This window comes from Gambusia affinis, linkage group LG06, assembly GCF_019740435.1.
Source record: "Gambusia affinis linkage group LG06, SWU_Gaff_1.0, whole genome shotgun sequence".
Classification (NCBI taxonomy): Eukaryota; Metazoa; Chordata; class Actinopteri; order Cyprinodontiformes; family Poeciliidae; genus Gambusia; species Gambusia affinis.
Genome location: NC_057873.1, coordinates 11,594,627 through 11,614,060, shown reverse-complemented (window position 1 = coordinate 11,614,060; position 19,434 = coordinate 11,594,627). Strand labels below are relative to the sequence as shown.

The 19,434-nt window shown below is 40.5% G+C and overlaps 1 protein-coding gene across 3 annotated transcripts in view; it reads right to left on the bottom strand.

The window, feature by feature from the left end:
* Nucleotides 1-19,434, bottom strand: part of sik3 (SIK family kinase 3) — a 47,860-nt gene that overhangs the window by 10,995 nt on the left and 17,431 nt on the right. The window contains exons 3-23 of one of the 3 annotated variants that reach the window (XM_044118869.1): nucleotides 19,089-19,152; nucleotides 17,648-17,809; nucleotides 17,389-17,513; nucleotides 17,182-17,305; nucleotides 16,113-16,231; nucleotides 15,828-15,938; nucleotides 15,604-15,738; nucleotides 14,246-14,326; nucleotides 13,679-13,788; nucleotides 12,866-13,022; nucleotides 12,625-12,774; nucleotides 12,465-12,538; nucleotides 11,124-11,258; nucleotides 8,927-9,068; nucleotides 7,263-7,382; nucleotides 6,062-6,120; nucleotides 5,835-5,944; nucleotides 3,745-3,914; nucleotides 3,531-3,658; nucleotides 850-1,622; nucleotides 582-736 (exon numbers count right to left, since the gene is read on the bottom strand). In XM_044118869.1, the coding sequence (XP_043974804.1) occupies nucleotides 582-736; nucleotides 850-1,622; nucleotides 3,531-3,658; nucleotides 3,745-3,914; nucleotides 5,835-5,944; nucleotides 6,062-6,120; nucleotides 7,263-7,382; nucleotides 8,927-9,068; nucleotides 11,124-11,258; nucleotides 12,465-12,538; nucleotides 12,625-12,774; nucleotides 12,866-13,022; nucleotides 13,679-13,788; nucleotides 14,246-14,326; nucleotides 15,604-15,738; nucleotides 15,828-15,938; nucleotides 16,113-16,231; nucleotides 17,182-17,305; nucleotides 17,389-17,513; nucleotides 17,648-17,809; nucleotides 19,089-19,152 (3,204 nt within the window). The remainder of the gene's footprint in view (nucleotides 1-581; nucleotides 737-849; nucleotides 1,623-3,530; nucleotides 3,659-3,744; nucleotides 3,915-5,834; nucleotides 5,945-6,061; nucleotides 6,121-7,262; nucleotides 7,383-8,926; nucleotides 9,069-11,123; nucleotides 11,259-12,464; nucleotides 12,539-12,624; nucleotides 12,775-12,865; nucleotides 13,023-13,678; nucleotides 13,789-14,245; nucleotides 14,327-15,603; nucleotides 15,739-15,827; nucleotides 15,939-16,112; nucleotides 16,232-17,181; nucleotides 17,306-17,388; nucleotides 17,514-17,647; nucleotides 17,810-19,088; nucleotides 19,153-19,434) is intronic. The other 2 variants (XM_044118870.1, XM_044118871.1) reach the window with 2 other exon arrangements.

Genomic DNA, 19,434 nt, shown 5'->3' with positions numbered 1-19,434 from the left:
ATAAATTTTAAATGAAATCCACGTAGATTCTATCTGTAAATGGGTTTCCAAAGGGCTTTTCAATAGAATAATCCAAAAAATAAATAAATATATGGCCAAATCAACTCATAAATCAACTTTCTTCCATGCCCATTAGAGTCTCCAGAACTAAATCCTACAGTTCTCTTTTGGTGAGCTGAAGAGAGGAATCAGGAGGATCTGGATGGGTTGAGTCAAGAAAAATGAAAAGATCCAAACTATGATATCGGAACTAGAAACTATGCAGACAAAAATACTTGGTAACATTTCTTGCTGTTACAGTAAAAGTGAAAGGACAAAACTAAGTGACAGTAAATGGAGTCCTAATACGAGTTGTAAAAGGATTGGCAGCAGGGGTGCTTATGAATTTTCAATATTTTTCATAGCACTGCATAAATCTATATAAGAGGCTACAATTTTTTTAAAAATGCTTTAGTGTAAAATAATCATTTTAAAATAGAAGCACATTTATTTTAAGAGGTTTTGCACATCTTTACCAAAGGAACAAACAAATTGGTTTGTTTCCTATGGAACCGGAGAAATCTGAGCTGACTTTCACTCACGTAGGCATCGTCACAGGTCTGAATGGTGTGGTGACGCTGAAGCTGCCCTCTAGATCTATAGACTTCGCTTTGGGGGCCTCGCTGATAGTTCAGCCCGTTGTGATCAGGCACTTCCATGGCCTGTCCTTGGGGCCGGCACTCTACATGCTCAGATTCTAAAACAGAAGAGTTCACATGAAGACATTTTGACACAAAAGAGAAAACTGCCACTCGTTTAAGAGTTGAATTGTCGATTGAACAGATGTCGCTTTTGAAGAACCAGTCTGACCTCTTGAAGCAGGAGGACTCCTTATGTAAGCACCGTGCCTGTGTGTAGGGGAGTTGTAAGGTGGGGTGCCACCGCGGGGGGGCCCCAGGAGCTCATGTGCGTCTCCTGCTTTAGCCAGCAGGCCTTCATGCGGGTGGTGGTATCCAGCAGGAGCCTCGTCCTCTTCCATGCTCTCCGAGTGTGGTAAACTGGGACATGGCGCCTGCGTCACGTGCTGCGGCTGCTGTTGAACCTCTGGGGGCTGTATTTGGAGGAGATGGTGGTAGTGTTGACCCCCTGAGGCAGGCTGAGCCACGGCGGGCTCCAGGGTGTCTCCCGGGCTCAGCTGGCGGAGGAGCAGCATTTCTCCAAACTCCTGCGCTGCACCGCTGGGTGGGGTCTGGGGTGCAGGGCACTGCCGGAGGTTCTGTCTCTTCAGGAGGGCAGCCAAGTCCTGCGGGGGCAACCTGGGGTCCGCGTGGCCCGTCAGAGAATGCCGAGGAGACAGGAGGCCCTGCAGGGTGGGAGTGACGTGTTGCTGCGGGGGGCGGTAGTCCAAAGGAGTCGGGGAGAGCAGGGCCTGCTGTAGTGTGGAGGGGGTCCCGTAGCTGCCGGTCCCCACAGCCCCGCTCTGGTAGCCCTCCAGGCCGGGGACTTTCAGGGAGGCAGCCTGCAGGTAGGGGTTGTAGGAGCCGACGACTCCGGAGGCGCCCCGAGAGGCAGCGTCGCTGGAGAAGAGGTGCGGATTGAAATGGGCCTGGTCGTAGGCGGAGGTGAAACGGCCGAGGCTGCGGCTGAACAGGAAGGAAGGAACAGGAAGGTTAGCGACAAACAACATTGTCCAGTTTTCACACAGAATGGACACAACGCATGGGCCAGGATCACATTCTCATCGGTTTTTATTTTTAGATTTATTTAGTTTCAGTTTATTTTTAATTTCTCTTTGGGATCAATAAAGTATTTTTTGAATTTGCATTTTACATAAAAAAAATACCCCAGTTTTACCATATTAACACAATATGATTTAATTGCTTTAAAAAAAAAGAAAGTAAAAAAAAGAAAAAAAGAAAATATTGAATGCTTGGCTCAACTTTTATTTGGCAGACTTGGACTATTTTGCGTCCTTTGGTTATCATGCCCTAGAGCAGTTGTGGCTATAATCCAGTAGGTTGCCATAATCAGCATTTGAATGGCTGTGTGAATGAAAATGACTCATTTCATATGAAGCGTTTTTGAGTGACCTGAAAAGTGATAAATCAGTGCAAACAAAAATGACAGGTGGGGATCCTTTTGAACCACTTTTATTTAGCATCTACCGGCTCTCCCTAGCCCAGATTATACATCTCTTAATATCTCATCATATTTCTGTGTTACCACCTCACCACAGACCACTGCAGTGACAGAAGCAGTGTGCGCAAAATATTTACTTTAGTACATTTGACTGTCGGATGTAAGCCACGTCTCATCCTCAGCTTCCGAGTCAACTCAATGAAAACCTTGTAACTTTTCAAACAAACTGTGGATGCCATTTATCATTTTACTTTTTAAAAGTCAAAAACTGTTTAGTCACGTCATGTCTTAACTTTTTAGTTTGTTTTAAATTTGAATTTAAATGACTATTTTTCTTTGAATTCACTCTGTATATAATTTTCTCTGCTCCATTTTTCTTTAAAGCACCTACAATTACCCAATGGAAGAATGATGCTATTGTTTTCCATTTTAGCCATTAGGGTTGACATAGCATTAAACACTGGAAGCATTAAAGCTGACAATAGATTGTTAACTGGTCAGGCGTGTTCCAGATTTTAGTTCAGACAAAATCCGTCTTTCATGTGAGTAAGAGAAAAGTGAAGAAGGCTTCTTTCAGCCAGTTGATTGGCAGTGTGCAGCGCTGTGATGCTCTGCTCCACGTGGCAGGAGAAAACTCACATTGGTGCATTCTCTGGCATTTCTTTAATAGGTTTTTAAACCATAGGGACAGTGTGACAAAAAATGTAACACCTTAAAACAATATCTGTTTAAGACCTCGATTTACCTTGAGATTTGCAACTGGCCCATGCCTAGTGGAAACCTTTTACAATAATCTAGAAAACTTCAACACACACAACCTAGCAAACACTTCAGTCTGGCCAGAGTACAAGTTTTCACTGAGGAGTGTAGAAACAAAGCAAACATTTTAACTGTGTAATACAGTCTCTCAGTGAAGACAGTCCTGACAATAATAAAGAGTGTAAGGAGCTCACAAGGTGACTGATCTAATCCACTGGTTAGATCACACTCATATCTGAACACTCACCCAGACACACTGATGTGGAGAGTTAGTTGATGATCTCTCAGCAATCAATGATGATGAAGATTTACATGCATTTTGCTTTTTAAATGGTAACAAACATGATGCTCATTCTCACATACACACATCTTAAAACCTCTGAAACATAATGGATGCTTCAAATGTTAAAATCCAAGTATAAAAAAAACAGTAACTGTATCCACAATGTTAATAACCAAGGAAAAAAAAAAAGAAAAAGAAAATTCATTAAATTCATAAAAGAACAGAGTAATTACATTTTTTAAACAATCAGATCTGTCTCAAAGAAAAAACAAACAAACTGTAAGGCTGCAGAAGAAGAAACTGTAACAGTCCATTGGGTAATGTTGGTAGCCACCAGGGGGCGCGCTGACTGGCTGTTCAGAGGGGTCACCTGTGCGTCTCGGCGTTGTCTGCACTGAGCTGCTTCCCGAGGACTCTGTGTCCACCCGGTGTGGACAGGAAACTGCCTGGTCTCTGTGCCCCTCCTCCCAGCTCCACATCCTGCACCTGAATGGTCACCTGCAGCAGCAGCAGCAGCAGAGAGTAAGTTCCTCCCGGCACACTGGATTCAACCTTCAGTGACTGGTTTGGCTGTTGGTAGATACCTGCTGCTGTTGCGGTACGCCCGGTGCCAGTGGGACGGCGGGGCGGCCGGGTGCTGTCTGCGGATTGGCTGGGAGAGTGACTCGAGGAAGGCCTGTGGGGGGCGGGCTGCCACTTTGTCCCTGGTACAGCGCTGGAGCACCGTGTTGGTACTGGACCGATGACTGAGCCGCTGAGAGAGGAAGCAATTGGTGAGAATAAAAGCACCGTGTGAGCACATCTGACATAGTCAGTAAGAGTAAAAATCATATTTTAGCGCAAGGACACCTAAAATCTTAAAACTACACAAGTTTATGAGGCAACATGAGCTCTTTTTGGGAGAAAGAAAAATAAATAAATAAACAAATATGATTTGACAGCTGTTTTTCTTTTATTTTAAGTGTCCAATTCTTTTCTATTCTACTATATGTATGGCGTACTTTAAACATATGTTTTGATATGCGATATATATGGATTCAACTAGAGCAAACTAAAGTGCAGATATCTTGAAAGCAAATAATGAATAGGCAAAATTAAGTGACATCTAGAACTGTAATTTTAACTTGTAATAATTTCTTCTAAGATATACCAAGATAAATTAGAGATATCTTGAACATAGATGGCTTTCTATTTCAGATACCTTGAAGTAGCATTCTGACTAGAATAACATTACTGATATAGTCAATAATTATTCTGTCTAGCCAAAACATCCCAGATTTTCATAGAACTTTGAAATTTCAATGAGAAAAGATATCCAAAATCCTGCAGGCAACTGCTTGGTCAGTTCTAAAAAAGCGGCATTTTGGCAAGTCATAGTTACATTTGTGATATCTTGAATTGTGTTCATGGATGTCAGGCCATTTAAACGATGAATTTGGTGATATAATTTAAGATGTCATGAAAAGAATTTGACTTGTTAGAATGTATTTGAATATATGTTGAGCTGTTCTTCATACCAGTTTGAATGAGAATGCAGATACCTTAAATAACCTTTCAGGATTGTCAAAATGTAGTTGTGTCCAGTCAAAACCTAATTTTAGATATCAGGAATTTAATTACGGATAGTCAGATGGAACTGAAGCAATTTTATGTTAAAATGGCCTGCCGTATGCAAACAGACAAACACTCAGTGAAGGGGCCACCTGTGACCTAAGATTAACATCTTTACAGCTACCTTACAGTACTGCAGCTAAACCCTCATGAGTAAATCACCAATTAACAGTAAAGGAAATTGAGACCAACAGCCTCTGCCATGTTATATGTGAACACTCAGCAGATACAATGAGAAGAAAGTGCTGTTGCACCCTTGCACGTACTTTAAGTTACATTTAGCCAAATGACTCCTGATTTTGTTCTTACTTTTGACTATTTCTTTAAAAAGCAGCTGAGCAGAATGGGCTTTCCACAGAGTGCTTCCAAATATCAAATATCTTTTTCCTTAATTTCAGGACAGATCTAAGTATGTAAAGTGGTGGAAATAGTGATAAAGATACACTTTCAATTTGTATTATTTCAAGAAGACAAAATATATCCAGGACATGTTCAAGAAAAACTTTTGATTATCTGAGATTTTTGTTTCCCCACATAATGTAACAGAATGTTCTCGTGAAGACTGGCATCATAGCACTGGAATATAATTTCAACATTGGCATAAGGGGTTATTGCATTAACATCTAGTGATTTTTTGCCTGTTTTCCCAGTTTGAACTTTTTATCCAGTAAGCAAAAACTTTGCCTTCATGTCTCTTGCATTACTAATGATCATGTGAAGAATTACCACACAAAAGTGTTTATATAAGGACAATAAAAACAAAAAGTAGTAAAGCGGACCTCTTTAAAACCTTCATGCATCCCCACCTCATTTTAATCCTACTTCTAATTAATGTTTTAAAAAATTAATGTAATTACCTAAAGGGTAATTAGCCATTAATAATAGATGTGCGGCTAAAATATAACAGGACAGTTAAAGCGGAGCAGTAGAACATTAAATCAGCCAGTCCTCTGGTTCTTGTAAGTGATCTGCAGTGATCACAGCATTTCTGCTTAGTTACTGCACCTACACCAAAATTTTGTGTTGAAACCAAAAAAAAAAAAAAAAAAGGGCCATTACTAACCATGCCCTTGCATTAGGCCTGCAGAGCCAGGCGGAGAACTCTGATTGGGTTGTCTGAAGAGGTGGTTGCTGGGATGTGTTGGCGGAGGGCTGGAGGGCTGGATGTGCAACCTGAAGGAGGACGGGCCAGAGAGAGACAGCAGTGATGTAACACTTCAGTCGATATTGTTGCACCACAGCATCATTGTTCACCGTTCAACAGCTGATGAGTAATGTGTGTTTGTTCACCTCTGGAGCTGGTGGGTTAAGTGACTGGGCTGGCTCTCTCCATGGCCTAAAGACAGACCCTGTTGGCAAAACGCAAAAAAAAATATGTCACCTATATAGCATCTGCTATAGAAATGCTATAGCAGTGTGGTAAAATGTTTTTACCACATTTTTACTATATTTGGTAAAAACATAACAGCACTTTATGTGGTTATGTTTTCATGACCACACGTTCTGTCCTTTTGATCCAAGCAACAAACAGGACTTCAATTAGATTTCTTTCAAAAAGTGTTTTCGATTTGCTGGTCGCCCAAAAAAAGCAACAAAGTCGCCAAATTCCTACATTCAAGTGTTGAATTCTGCAGCTCCTCCAAAGCTACTAATGGTGTCAGGTTAGCTGTTGTGTCCTACCTTTCTATTTTAAGATGATGAATTGAACAGGGCTGAAAGTTCAAAGCCAGGAATATGGTTTCATATTCTAACCCTCCCTCAAAAGGTCATAACTTTAAAAAACAGTTTGGTGAATTCAATGTAGCTGGACAACATGGCTAATAATTTATGACACAAATGTTATATATCAGTTGATAGATAATTCTTGATTCTGTTTTTCTTTTAAATATCTGAAATACTAGCAAACTGATGTGAACTGTTTTTATTATTTTTAAACGGCTCTGAGGTGGTGAAACCAGAAACTACTGCTGCGCAAGTTACTCAACAAGTTGTTGCTAGGCAACCAAGGAGTGAGTAAGTTGATGCTGATCTGGCTGTGAAAAAGCTACGTATATATAAATATATACAAAACCTCTGCCTAGAACCAGTTCAATACAATTAAATAGTCTATTGATATTGATTACGTATATGTATATATATATATATATATATACACATACATTACTGACTCATTACCCAACTCTAATTCAATGCTCCAGTGTCTGTTGGTTTGACACCTAAAACCTAAAATTTCCATATGTCTGATTATAACATAGAAAAAAACCACAGAAAGTATTAGGCTTCATGTCTTCTGAAATTATATGTAAAAACCTGCATTGTCAAACAAAAGCCATCTGTTTATAGCGCTGATAACATGAGTGGAGACATCTAGATGTACCTCAGTCAGTGGGAAATTGTTTGAAGTATTCCCCCACGGGGCTTTTGGGTTTATTGCTGCATTTTGGTGTACTTTGTGAACTCAGTCAGAATATTTAAAATGATCAACAGGAACCTGGATTTGCTGGTGAAGGATTTGTTGCTCTTGCTGGTACAGAATGTGCTGCTGCTGGGTGTGCTCAAGGAAGCGTTCATCCTGCTGGGCAGCATACTTCTTCTGGAGCTGCTCACACTCCTATTTCATACGCAGACATGAGAAATATTTTATATTAATACCAGAACAGACAGTACAGATTCCAGAAAGGTTTGCTATCACCTTGATGAACCATAGCCAGACTGGCTTGAAGGACTGTGATTGTACACAGATTTTGGAAAGTTTTCAAAGGCAGCAGTAGTTAATCGAAATGTGGTAAAAGTCACTACTGTGGACTCAAACTAAGTTCATATCTGGATCCTGATACTTTAAACTACGGTTTATGTGAGTGAAAACAGTTTTCTGTAAGGTCTTAACCTGGCTCTGCCCTACAATCTGCATATGGAGTACATGACCCTCTAGTTGGCTAGAGGAGGAGTTAACATCACTATGTCTTCTAGCCTATTAACCCCTGGGACACTTGAGTAATGATAATCCCAGCACATCAGTACAGGCCAAAGATGGCGCACCTGCTGCCACCATGATGATTATCCCTTTCCCTGCCAACGTCCCTGAGATGTAATCCTACTGCGGATGATGTAATGTCTCAGAAAGCAGCTTGTGGGTTTTCCCAGGTCAGAGCCTCGGCCTGATCTAATCTTTTCCAAATACTGCTGAGTGTCACATTCCCAATAAGGCCACAAGAGTGAGCAGAGCAGAGAAAAGAACAAAAATATCAGACAGGAGCAATCCTGTTAGATAAATGGCCTCTACAAATTACAAAGGTTCTTTGTTTTTATGCTGTGATGGGACAACATGATCCTGCTCCTTTCCTACCATTAACCAGAGTCTGAGCCTCAGCATATCTTACCTACAACTCCTCATGATGTGTGCACGTGGAAATGACTGATGTTTCCTTTGAAACAGTTTGTTTTTAAAGGGGCAGTAAATAAAATGATCCCATTTTATTTCCCTATCAAGTACCTGTAACATTAAGTTGTTATAAAAATGGTGTTTATTTCAAACATGACTTGATGCCTTGAAATTGGGCCTCTGCCTCTTTAAGAAGCTCCTCATCCTTCTGACACTATGCCTTCATCATGTCATCAGAATAATGTTCCTCATTATGCCGTTTATGATCTTCCTACATGTTGAGCTCAGCAGATGCGCAGTTTCACCAAGTGTGGCTATTTGCTGCTCTCCCTAGTCTGGAGGAGTCGCCGGACAGAGATGCTTGGAGACCGCAGACCAGACGAGGAGTTGCGTCTCAAAGGCGCCACTCGGTACACCCAAATGTTTTGCACATCTGAATGGTTGCCATGGGAAATTCAAGGATTTCTCAAACATACATAAAAGAATCAAAGCAAAACTCTAAGTAGAATTTTTAAAAAGGAAATAATATTACAACATGACACAAAGCTCAAAAAAGTCCTTTTTACACATTACTGCCTCCTTACAGAACCTAAAGTAAAGAATATTTATGCATCAGATGAGATTCATGACATAAAAAAATAAAATGGAACCCAACAAAAATAATGTAATTTTATAATAAACAGTGACGTTGTTTATTATAAAATAAACTGAATTTACTAGTTTGGTAAATTCAGTTTGACGCCCACCTCCTCTCACCCAATCAAGTGACGCACCTGCTTGAGCTGCTTTATGAGGCTGCTGTTCTCCAGGTGAGCCTTGAAGGCCTGGATGGAAGCGGCGCCATCAGAGAAGCGTCTGACAGGAGAGAAGCGCTCCATGGGGAGGTGGAGGGTGTTACAGTCCTTATAGGTGGATCTGAAACAAGGTGGGAGCCGCAGGGAGCACACACACAAACAGGTGTACGTATACACACACACACACACACACATCCACGTAAAAGGTCACACGACATGACACATAACACAGGCACAGTGACACACACGGACACATTCATTCAGAGACACAGAAACACACAAGTAAGATCTTCCAACCTTTGCTTCCAGTTGTCATAATGCAGTAAAAATGTGCAAAAATACTCCGAAATTCCCAGAATTGTTAGATTTAAAAACAAAACAGGTAAAGGTTTTATGTAAATGATTTTCTTTGTCATACAAATAGTGACCAGGGAGGGTTTGTAATAATAAACAGAAAGGTTTTTTTTTCTCTTTGTTTTTTGTTGATTAACATTGAACACGCGAATAACTACTGTAAATTTTAACTTTTTCTATCATTATTTACAAGACTTGTATCCAAAAATGCAACAATAAATTGTTTGTTGAGAATTTCAGCTTAATCAATACCAAGCTTGTCGAAAATGTAAAAAAAATTCTTTGCTGAGCTGAAGAAGACTTAATGTGGATTTAAAGACAAACTATTTCTTGAAAGATATGCTGGCTATCCATTACAAGTTTAAATCAGAGGAAGATTTCAGCAGAAACCAGGAAGACTCATTTTGACAGAAATTTGCTCTTTTATCTTTCAAAGCTTTTCACCGATGTCTTTCACAGTATATGCTGAGCTGTGAATTTTGGGAAACTTCTGGAAATCTTAGAGATGGTGCAACCTGTGGCTCTTACACACACAAAATAGGTGAAAAAAAGAAATAGAACTGAGCAGTGAGTTTAAACTTAGTGGTATTATGAAAGGCTTAAATGTTTTTTTTTCCATATTTGTATAGAACAAAAGGACACAAATGACATAATGGAATATTAATCTTTTTTGTTCAGCCATTTAATAAAATGTTTTGCTATCAAACAGCAAAATGTATTCAAATAAACTTTATTGAATTTATTCTTCATAAATTTCACTCAAAACAATCCTTTAAGTTTATTTTCACGGTGAATGTTTTCCGGTAAAAGCCTCTTCTGTAATTCAATAATTAAATGAATAAAAGTAAATATTCTATTCTGCTAAAGGTTTCCATGTTGTGTTGCCTCCCTTCACTAGTTACTGTCAGGCTGGGAAACCATTAGTTTCCTGATTGGTAGTGATTCAGGCAAGTAAAAGTGTTGTTTTAAACGAGCTGGTTCAGCTTCTCAGTTTCAGTTCTTATTTTACAGTCATTTAGTCAGTGTATAAAGTAGAGATGAAATGATTAATCTGATTAATCGTTATAAACTGATTCTAGAAATAATTGGCAACTAATTTAATAATAAATCAATCATTAACTGGAGAACACAGACTCAAAAAGACAATTTGAGTGTATACTGTAATTAAGTCAAAACTATACAAAAAATGTCTACATTTTGAATTTAGCACAAAAAGATTAAAAAGCGTGCACTACAGGAATGCTATTTCAGCATTTTTGGCAGCAAAAACTTTTTTTATTTAAGAAGAAATTGAACTGTTCAGTTGCATAATTTAATATATTTCTAATATTCCATAAAAAGGGTTAAGCGGTTAAATAAAATTTCTGCAGTGTGAACATTTTTAAATTCTATTAATAGTCGGAATAATCAATTACCAAAGTAATTGTCAGTTCCAGCGCTAAGGCATAGAAAACAGACTACTCTACAGTTTGTGAAATAATTTCAAATCTTTAGTGCAAGATGAAAAATTTCAAGTTTGTACTCATTTTATGATAAAATAGAACATCAGTTCTATTATAAAATGTTGCTTCTACTCCCAATATATAAATAATTAATGTCTGCTAGCAGCTGGAAGGCTACAAAGTTCAGAGTCAGGTAAAAATCAGCAGCGCAGGTCCGACCTTCACAACAACACAGCTGTGATCGGAACATCTGTAACTGTGGCCCTGCCTGGAAGGGCCAGGTGCTTCTTTCATCCACGTGACTGCGTAAAAAACCAGAGTGCTCTGTGCGTGGGAGTGTGTTGGTGTGTATTCAGCTCAGAGTGGGCGTGTCCCCTCACCGGGCGTATGTGTCAGGCACCCAGCCGGCCCTCTGGCGGGGGCCCTGGGGCCGCTGTGACTCTGTCGAGGGCTCGCCATGCGATGTGCTTGGGAGCACGTGCGTCGTGTGCCGCTTGGAGCGGTTCGCCAGGTACCTGGGCCGCAGGAAGGGGGGAGGAGGACGGGGTGAGGGTGGGAGACAGGAAGCAGCGCTGGTCAGCTCTCTGTCCTCATTGGCTAACAGGGATGGGGGCGGGGGAAGGCCCTGCCCTTCCCTCCTCTGCCAATAGGTGCCATCATTCATATCATCTTAGCCAATCAGAAAACATCAAATAAAATGACACCACAGATGGATGTTAAGGCTTCATGGGAGTCAAACAACCACCCAGCTTCCAATTAAAGGATTGGGCTGGTTGCTATTTGTTCTTTTAGGCAGTCGCCGCTTTGGCAAGCTTCAGGAGTTAGCAAAGCTGTGTGAGAAAGGGTGAAAGACGTCCACAGAGTCATTTGGCACTTACGCAGATGAGAAAGATAAAGAAGCTCTGGCTCAGAGAGTTTGAGAGAACGGATGGCAGAATCGCTTCGGGATGGTGGCAGAAGGCACTTGCGCGATGGAGAAAGAGGAAAAGATGGGATAAGCACCACAGCACAGTGGCCACCACCCGAGGGGGAAAAGAAGCAGAGCAGCCTGAAGGCACTCACTCCCAGCAACCCAGGACACCGGCAAGGAGAATAGATGCTGCAGTCTGAAGAGGAGCAGCTGAAACACCGTAGCGCACTCTTTTCAGCCTATTATCCCACAATTAGCTTTATAATTAAGGCTCCAACATACTTCATCCAAAGTCAACACGCAGTTTGCAAACATCTTTCAGTCACAGACCACCTGGGTGATATCTCTCCCACTTTAATAAATGTCACGGACCTACCCACCAAGGTTCCCCTCCATCCTCTGTTTTTAGAATATCATGGAAATTACGGCAAACCTGTCTGCAGACAGCCCCCTCCATGAACAACAACTTTTAGTTTGGCAGGTTAATGCCTTTCTGCGAATAAATTGATGCAATTTTCTTTACATGTCTATGTCAGTGAGAGACTTTTTTGGCATTTTGGATGAAGTATGTTGGGGCCTTTAGGCCTAAAGAAGATTGGATCCAATATTTTAAGCCCTTTCTACGCAGCTATTTCATCTTTAATTAAAACTGAAACTAAATATGTTTTCCAAATGGTCAAAATTCTTGTTTTAACAAGGATCCACTATCTCTAACTTTTCCCCAAAGGCCATGAGATTTCAGCACTTCCCTGTTCAGACAGCAGCTCTATAACGAAAACCATTAGCACATAAACCCGTCACCATGGGTTACCTCTGCACCGCCTCTTGGTCTGGCTCTCCATCTGAACCCTCCTCATCCACCGGAGCTACAGCGGTGTTAGGATGCTGAGAGAGGCAAAGAGTTCACTGGTCAAAGCAACGTGGGCACACGGGCAAACAAACACACAACGTGAAAAGATCCGGACCCTCACCGGGCTGGTGACGAGCGGCGAGGGCCCTCTGGGCCTCTTCAGGAGCTGAGCGTGCAGCTGAATGTTGGCCCCGCCATCGGAAGCTCTTCGGCCCAGAGGCCCCATGCCATTGAGCAGCTGCAGGGTAGGCGGCTGCAGCAGCGATTGCTCCTGAGGCATCGACGGTCGTACAGGGAAAATAAATCATGATGGTTCCCGCACATATAACAAAAACAATCCGGTGTAACCCCGGTGACGGTACCTTGTACTCCAGCTGCTGTGTAGGCTGCAAGCTCTGTGTGGGCATGAGAGTGTGCATTTGGGCCATAGTGGGGGCAAGTTGGGGGAAGGGGGGTTGAGGGATCACACCACGAGGGAAACCTGGTGGAAGCTTTTGGAGTTCTTCCTGCATCTCTGTCCTGTGATGGAAGCAGGTGCATCATCAGACGTTAGTTAGCAGATGTTTACGTTTCCATCCCGCTGACCCAAACTGCCCCCATGTGTCCAGAAACACACTTGCTTTCCAGGACTCTGACAGTTTTTTTCTATTAGACTCAATGAACAGTTGAAGGTTTTTCCATTTCATTTATTTTGTTAATTTCATTCAGTATTATCTAAAAAACAGTGGTAGAAAAACTCTTAACATCTAAAAAATTGCTTTAGTTCTCTCACATCTAGAAACTGAAATCTCTTTTAATCTCAGGGATTTAGGTCTGGACTTTGACTGGGTCATTCTTTCATCTTACCCAAATCATTATAGTTCTTTAACTCTGCTCTTACATACTTCTAATGTAAGACAGGTTTTCTTAATTTCACAGTTTCATTTGGATGCATCTAAGTAAGGGTGGCATGCCACACTTTTCACATTTTTATTTGTAAATAAGTTGAAAAATTAGGCATAATCTTTCCCTTTTACAGGTTTATACTGCACATAAAATTCACAGGTGACTGTGGTTGTAACGGGACAAAGTTCAAGGGGTGTCGAAACTTTTACATATCAGTGTTAGCATTAATTTTTAAACTAACAAGAGAAACAGGTTGAAAACAACATCAGAGTGAAAAGTTGATACGTTACCTTTGGTCTGGTACCCCCACAGTGTGCCGCCTCATTGAAAGGTAGCGAGCCATTGCCTCTGGAGACGGCTCCTCCCCTTCATCACTGTCCAGGGCCATGTTACCATCAGGCTAAAAACACACACACACACACACACACACACACAGACACATCGAGTTAAATATTAGGAATCTACGCTTATACTTTAAGTGGCTCAAGGAAAATACAAAACCAGAATTCCACTAGAATTATATAAAAAGATCCGGACCCTTTCATTAAAATCTCTGCTGCAATGCAGTAATTTGACACTCTTGGTTTAGCGCGTGTGAGTCAGACCTTCTCTGTGTTATGTCTGCGTGTGCATGTGTGTGTGATTGTGACCGATAACAGTCTGGGAGGAGGGTTTGAGTCAACACAGACATAGTAAACAAAAGTAACAGCAGCAGAAATTCTTGACAGGAAGTCGATAGTTCTTCAGGTCTGACTTTGAAAAAATTAAAATTGAAAGTAGCTCATCTCTGACTTCTTTCAAATACCTTCACAAAGATATGTTGACAACAACCCACGAAGAGTTCAAAGTTGACTCACCTCTACAATTTGGTTCTCTGGGTTGATGAGCTGGACATGGGGCACGGTCATGCCAACAGGATTACCTTGTTGGTCTGTCTGCTGGGTATGGACACACACACACACACACACACACACACACAGGTTATGTGGAGCACTGTGCAGCTCTCACCCCAATCTACTTAGAGCAGTTGGATTTACAGATGTGGGTTAAAACCTATGAACTCCATTCAGTGGATACACACGACTACCACAAGATTTACCCATCAAAGTCATGGAAACCCCGATGCCTTCCATAGAGACATTTGAGGACCAAAAAGTCAATTTCTGCTTAAATAAAAAAAAATCTGAAAGACGAGAGAAATTGTCTTTCTGTGTTCCCACACATATTTATCATCAAAGTTAATAAGTAACAAAATATCCACAATTAAAGGACAACAAAAAATGTGGTTCTTCTCCAGACCATTTGGTAAAACTAATTAGTTAACTTTCAATATTCTAGTCACATTTTATTCATAAAAATGAAATGTTACTTTTGTAAAACTAAAGATTTGCATACGCTATGTTCATGTTCAGGGCTGCACAGTGGCGCAGTTGGTAGAGCTGTTGCCTTGCAGCAAGAAGGTCCTGGGTTCGATTCCCGGCCGGGGATCTTTCTGCATGGAGTTTGCATGTTCTCCCTGTGCATGCGTGGGTTCTCTCCGGGTTCTCCGGCTTCTTCCCACAGTCCAAAAACATGACTGTCAGGTTAATTGGTTTCTCTAAATTCTCCCTAGGTGTGAATGTGTGTGTGCATGGTTGTTTGTCTTGTATGTCTTTGTGTTGCCCTATGACAGACTGGCGACCTGTCCAGGGTGAACCCCGCCTCTCGCCCGGGACGCAGCTGGAGATAGGCACCAGCAACCCTCCCGACCCCATTAGGGAAGAAGGGTGTAAGAAAATGGATGGATGGATGGATGTTCATATTCACAAAACAGCTCATTAGATTGAAGATTTCATACAAATCTTCGACTATTATACATAATTAGAAAATATATTCATAAATCTGACATTTAATTTTCAATAAAGTGGTTTCATAATCAACATCAAAACAATCTGCAGCATTCCTCTCTTGTCCTTAATATTAATGCAGGTCCCATCTCATCATTGTCTCCATAAACGCAGATTAACCTTTCCAAAAGGAAAGATGTTATGATAATCAGATTTTATCACTAAATCTGTTTATGAATCAATGCATTTTGAGAGGGAGAAGAATCAAATGCCTGAATTGCAGAAGTATTAAAACAACCATTGAAGTTCAGGTTTCTTCTGGAATGGAAGATGAGTGCAGTCATGAGTGATCAGCATTTCTAGACACAAAGAGACAGAAAGTGGTTCACCTGAACGGCATTTAGAGGGTAGCTAATGGAACGTGGCGGGGGCGGTGCGACACGCAGCGTCTTGTGTTTCTTGAGGCGTTCCGCGAGCAGGCTGTAGATGGCACTGTAGTGATCATATGCATCTGTTTGCAGGGACTGGAATAAACCAATAAGGTATGAGAATTAACTGTCAGAAATTGGTGCTCCAAACTGAGATGTATCGATGTGAGCGAGTTGTGTCCAACCTGAATTGTGCGCTCTCGGTCCAAGCCCATCTCAGACATGGCCATCAGCACCTGCTCATTGATTAGCTCTATCTCTCTCTCCGTCTTCACCTGCTCACACTCCGCTATCAACTGAAAGGAGAGACAGGCAGCGTGAAGCTAATTAGCTTTCAGAGAAGGATCAAAGGAAACGTTTTTGGGTTACGACAAACATTGTTTAATCCTTGGTGATGGTTGTTTATATGGTAACAGAAGAAAACACTGAGTGTAATATGTTTGGTTATATATTTAATAAAAGGTTGTCACCCTGTCGAAGTCTGGGTCTGGGTCTCCTTGTCTCATCCACTTGTTCTTACAGATCTGCTCCATACTCAACCGTCTGCTGGGCTCCAGAACTAACATGTGTCTAATTAAGTACTCACAGTCTGTAATGACACAATCAAACAAACACAATCAATGTCCAACGTGAGACAAGAGAGGCTGAAAACAAAACACACACCAACTCCAGAATTATTGAATGACTGTTAAGCCACCTAGAAGATAAGTCTAAGAGTGAAATGCATTGGTTTTTAGACATTTTTTAGTCAATAATTTGTATTTTCCACTAAAATTAAGTCATACTGGGAAGGTCTCAGTACGACTGAGACTTTAGTTTTTCGGTCTTACACCGAAAAACTAAAATTTCTGTCAAATTTTCTCTACAAATGGCTCAATCTCAATCAGAGGATCTGTGAACAGATATAGGAGTTTATTTATGTCTTGACTCTAGAGTCTAGACAACCTTCTTAGAGTTGCCTTTGATTTAATAGTAAGTAAAACATTGATCAATTTATTTGAACTGTATTTCCTTGATGCTTTTGCAGGACAGCTGGGTAGATGATGAAGTTATCTGAATTCAATTGAAATTACACTCATCAATTCTTCTTCGAGCTACTGAACTCAAATTGCACCCTATTGTGTTTAGTAGCTCGAAGTAGGGATTTTATATAGGTGTATTCACAGTAAACGGAAAAAACTGAAAAAGCTAGCTTTTTTTCATGTTAAATATCTAATAATCACTTTTCTTTCCATAGTAGATTGTATGTCTTAGTCTTTGTCTTTTTTTTTTTTTACTTCTACATGCTGAAACATTATTTACTGTTAGGACTTGAATAAACCTGAACCCTGAATCTTAGTCATCCTCTGCTTTATGTTGGTCTAACACAAAAAATGCTATTAAAATACAAAGAAGATAATGTGAAAGTTCAAGGGAAACAAAATACTTTGGATAGATGACAAACATTATAATGTGCTTTCACTGTTAAAATATTGTGTGTGTGTTTGCTTTTATTTATTTATTTGTTTGTTCAGTCCCCAGGTGGAAATAAATCCCTACCTGTGGACATGAAAAAGGGGATGCGGAACTTTCCACTGAGGACACGCGCTCGCAAATTTTGGAGAGTGCTGCCATCAAAGGGTAAGGCGCCACACACCAGCACATATAACACCACACCTAAACTCTGTGCAGGATAAAGACAAAGTAAGTATGAGCACAAACAATTGATTCTGGATTTTTACATAAGATTTTAGTTCATGCTCTTACCCATATATCTACTTTGGGTCCATCGTACTCTTTACCCTCAAAAAGCTCTGGAGCAGCATAGGGAGGGCTGCCACACCACGTCTTCAACAGCTGACCTCGGGAAAATATGTTGCTGAAGCCAAAATCTGATCGCACAGGGAACAATAAAAATTATAGCACTGTACTGTAAAATAGGAACTTTAAAAAAACTGGAAAATGATCCAAAAGAACTTGCCAACATGCGCCTGCCAAACAAACCCCATCACAGAAATGCACAAACCTGCGATTTTAATGTTTAGGTTGTGGTCCAGTAACAGATTCTCAGCCTTCAAGTCTCTGTGGACAATGTTGCGGCAGTGACAGAAGTGGACCGCTGCCACAATCTGCTTGAACTTCTTCCTGGCGTCCTTTTCGGCCATGCGCCCGTGGGCCACCAGGTGGTCTGTGAGAACAAGGAAGAGTTAGGAAATTTTACACCATAAGGACAACTCATTTGTTACCGTTGTGGAAAAAGTAAAACAAATAACTAAAATACAAGAACAGAGTGTTTTAGCTCAGATTTTATACAACAGGGCAGTAATACCCTCCTCCAGATCACACAAATCCATGCACTTTGTTACATGATCATCAACAACTAAGAGAACCTTTCATATAACAAGAAATATTTACAGTTAGCTGCTAAAATCTGTTTATGCTGCTCTACAGCAATCAGATCTGTGTTACCAGAATGCAAAGAAGGAAAAATCTCATCACAGATTTAAAGAAAGGAATTGACACTTTGCATCAATCTAGGAAGGTTACATCACTGTATGATGTACATATTTTTGCCAAAGTAAAAATAGGACTTTTGCTTTAATAAATAACGCCAAATGCCAAAAATGTGGTTTCCAAGTCTGATAAAAGTACTAAAGAAAAAGATGCTAATGTTAATAAAAATGGTTAAACAAGTAAATTAGGATAGTCTGGTAGACTCTATTCAATTTGGGACCAGCGTTGCAAATATAACATTTGTTATATTTTCAGCTGGTGCAGTTCACTTTCACACTGCACTGTGTCAAGCGATGCAAACCCTTTGAAGCTATTTATTCCGCTAGTTCGAGATTTATGCGTTTGTTTTGGTTGCATTTTAGCAGAATGCTCTGTGTCCTGCTTTTGGAGCGTTCTGCTTGGCTTTCACATATGCATTTGAACCACACCAGAGTTCACTCCAACTGAATTAGAGTTCCAAAGCTCAGATTTTTTATTTATTTATTTATTTTTTTTAAGATCGATTGCATATTCGCACCTTCCCAAACAAACCAGACTTTTGAGACAAACACTTGAATTTGAGTAAATCGGACTAAACTGGGCTGGTGTGAATGCAGGCTTAATCTCAGGAAATCCCTGTTTTGTTTTGTTTTTTTATTACAAGATATCACAGCAACGGATTATAAATTACAGTTAACTGGAAGTTGCAATCAAATACTTTTAGGTAGAAAAATGTACCGCCAGGAATTAAGAGGGCGCAATTTGACCTTTTAGTGTTTATGCAACTTGAGTCAACCCTGATTAACTACTGCATTTATTAAGAGCTTATGGGTTTTATTAATATAAAAAATATGTTTAAAACAAACAACTGCATCTTTATGAAAGAAATGTTAAGAATATAAAAAGGAAGATGAAAACAGTGAAGGGAAAGACAATAGCAAAACCAATCAATGTTAAGACCAGAAATCCCTTACCGAATATCTCTCCCCCACTCGCGTACTCTGTTACCAGATAGATCATCTTCTCTGTCTCCATCACCTAAAGATACAAACGCATCAGAACTAGAGGGACAGACAGACCGACAGACACAGGCAAACATCCAGTGATGGGCGGTTCACCGGTTACACAACAGTATGAGTAAGCACAGTTTGGCATATAAACAAGAGATTTAAAATAGAAAAAGACCTGTCGTGCACTGTGGTGTTCAATCTGTGTTTGAGAACTCCCGGATCAAGTTTTCAGGGAAAAACTCTGGAAGGTTTTTAAACCTCTCTGAGGGTTTGGAGGTAAAATATAGCAGCAATGATAAAGTTCGCTGAT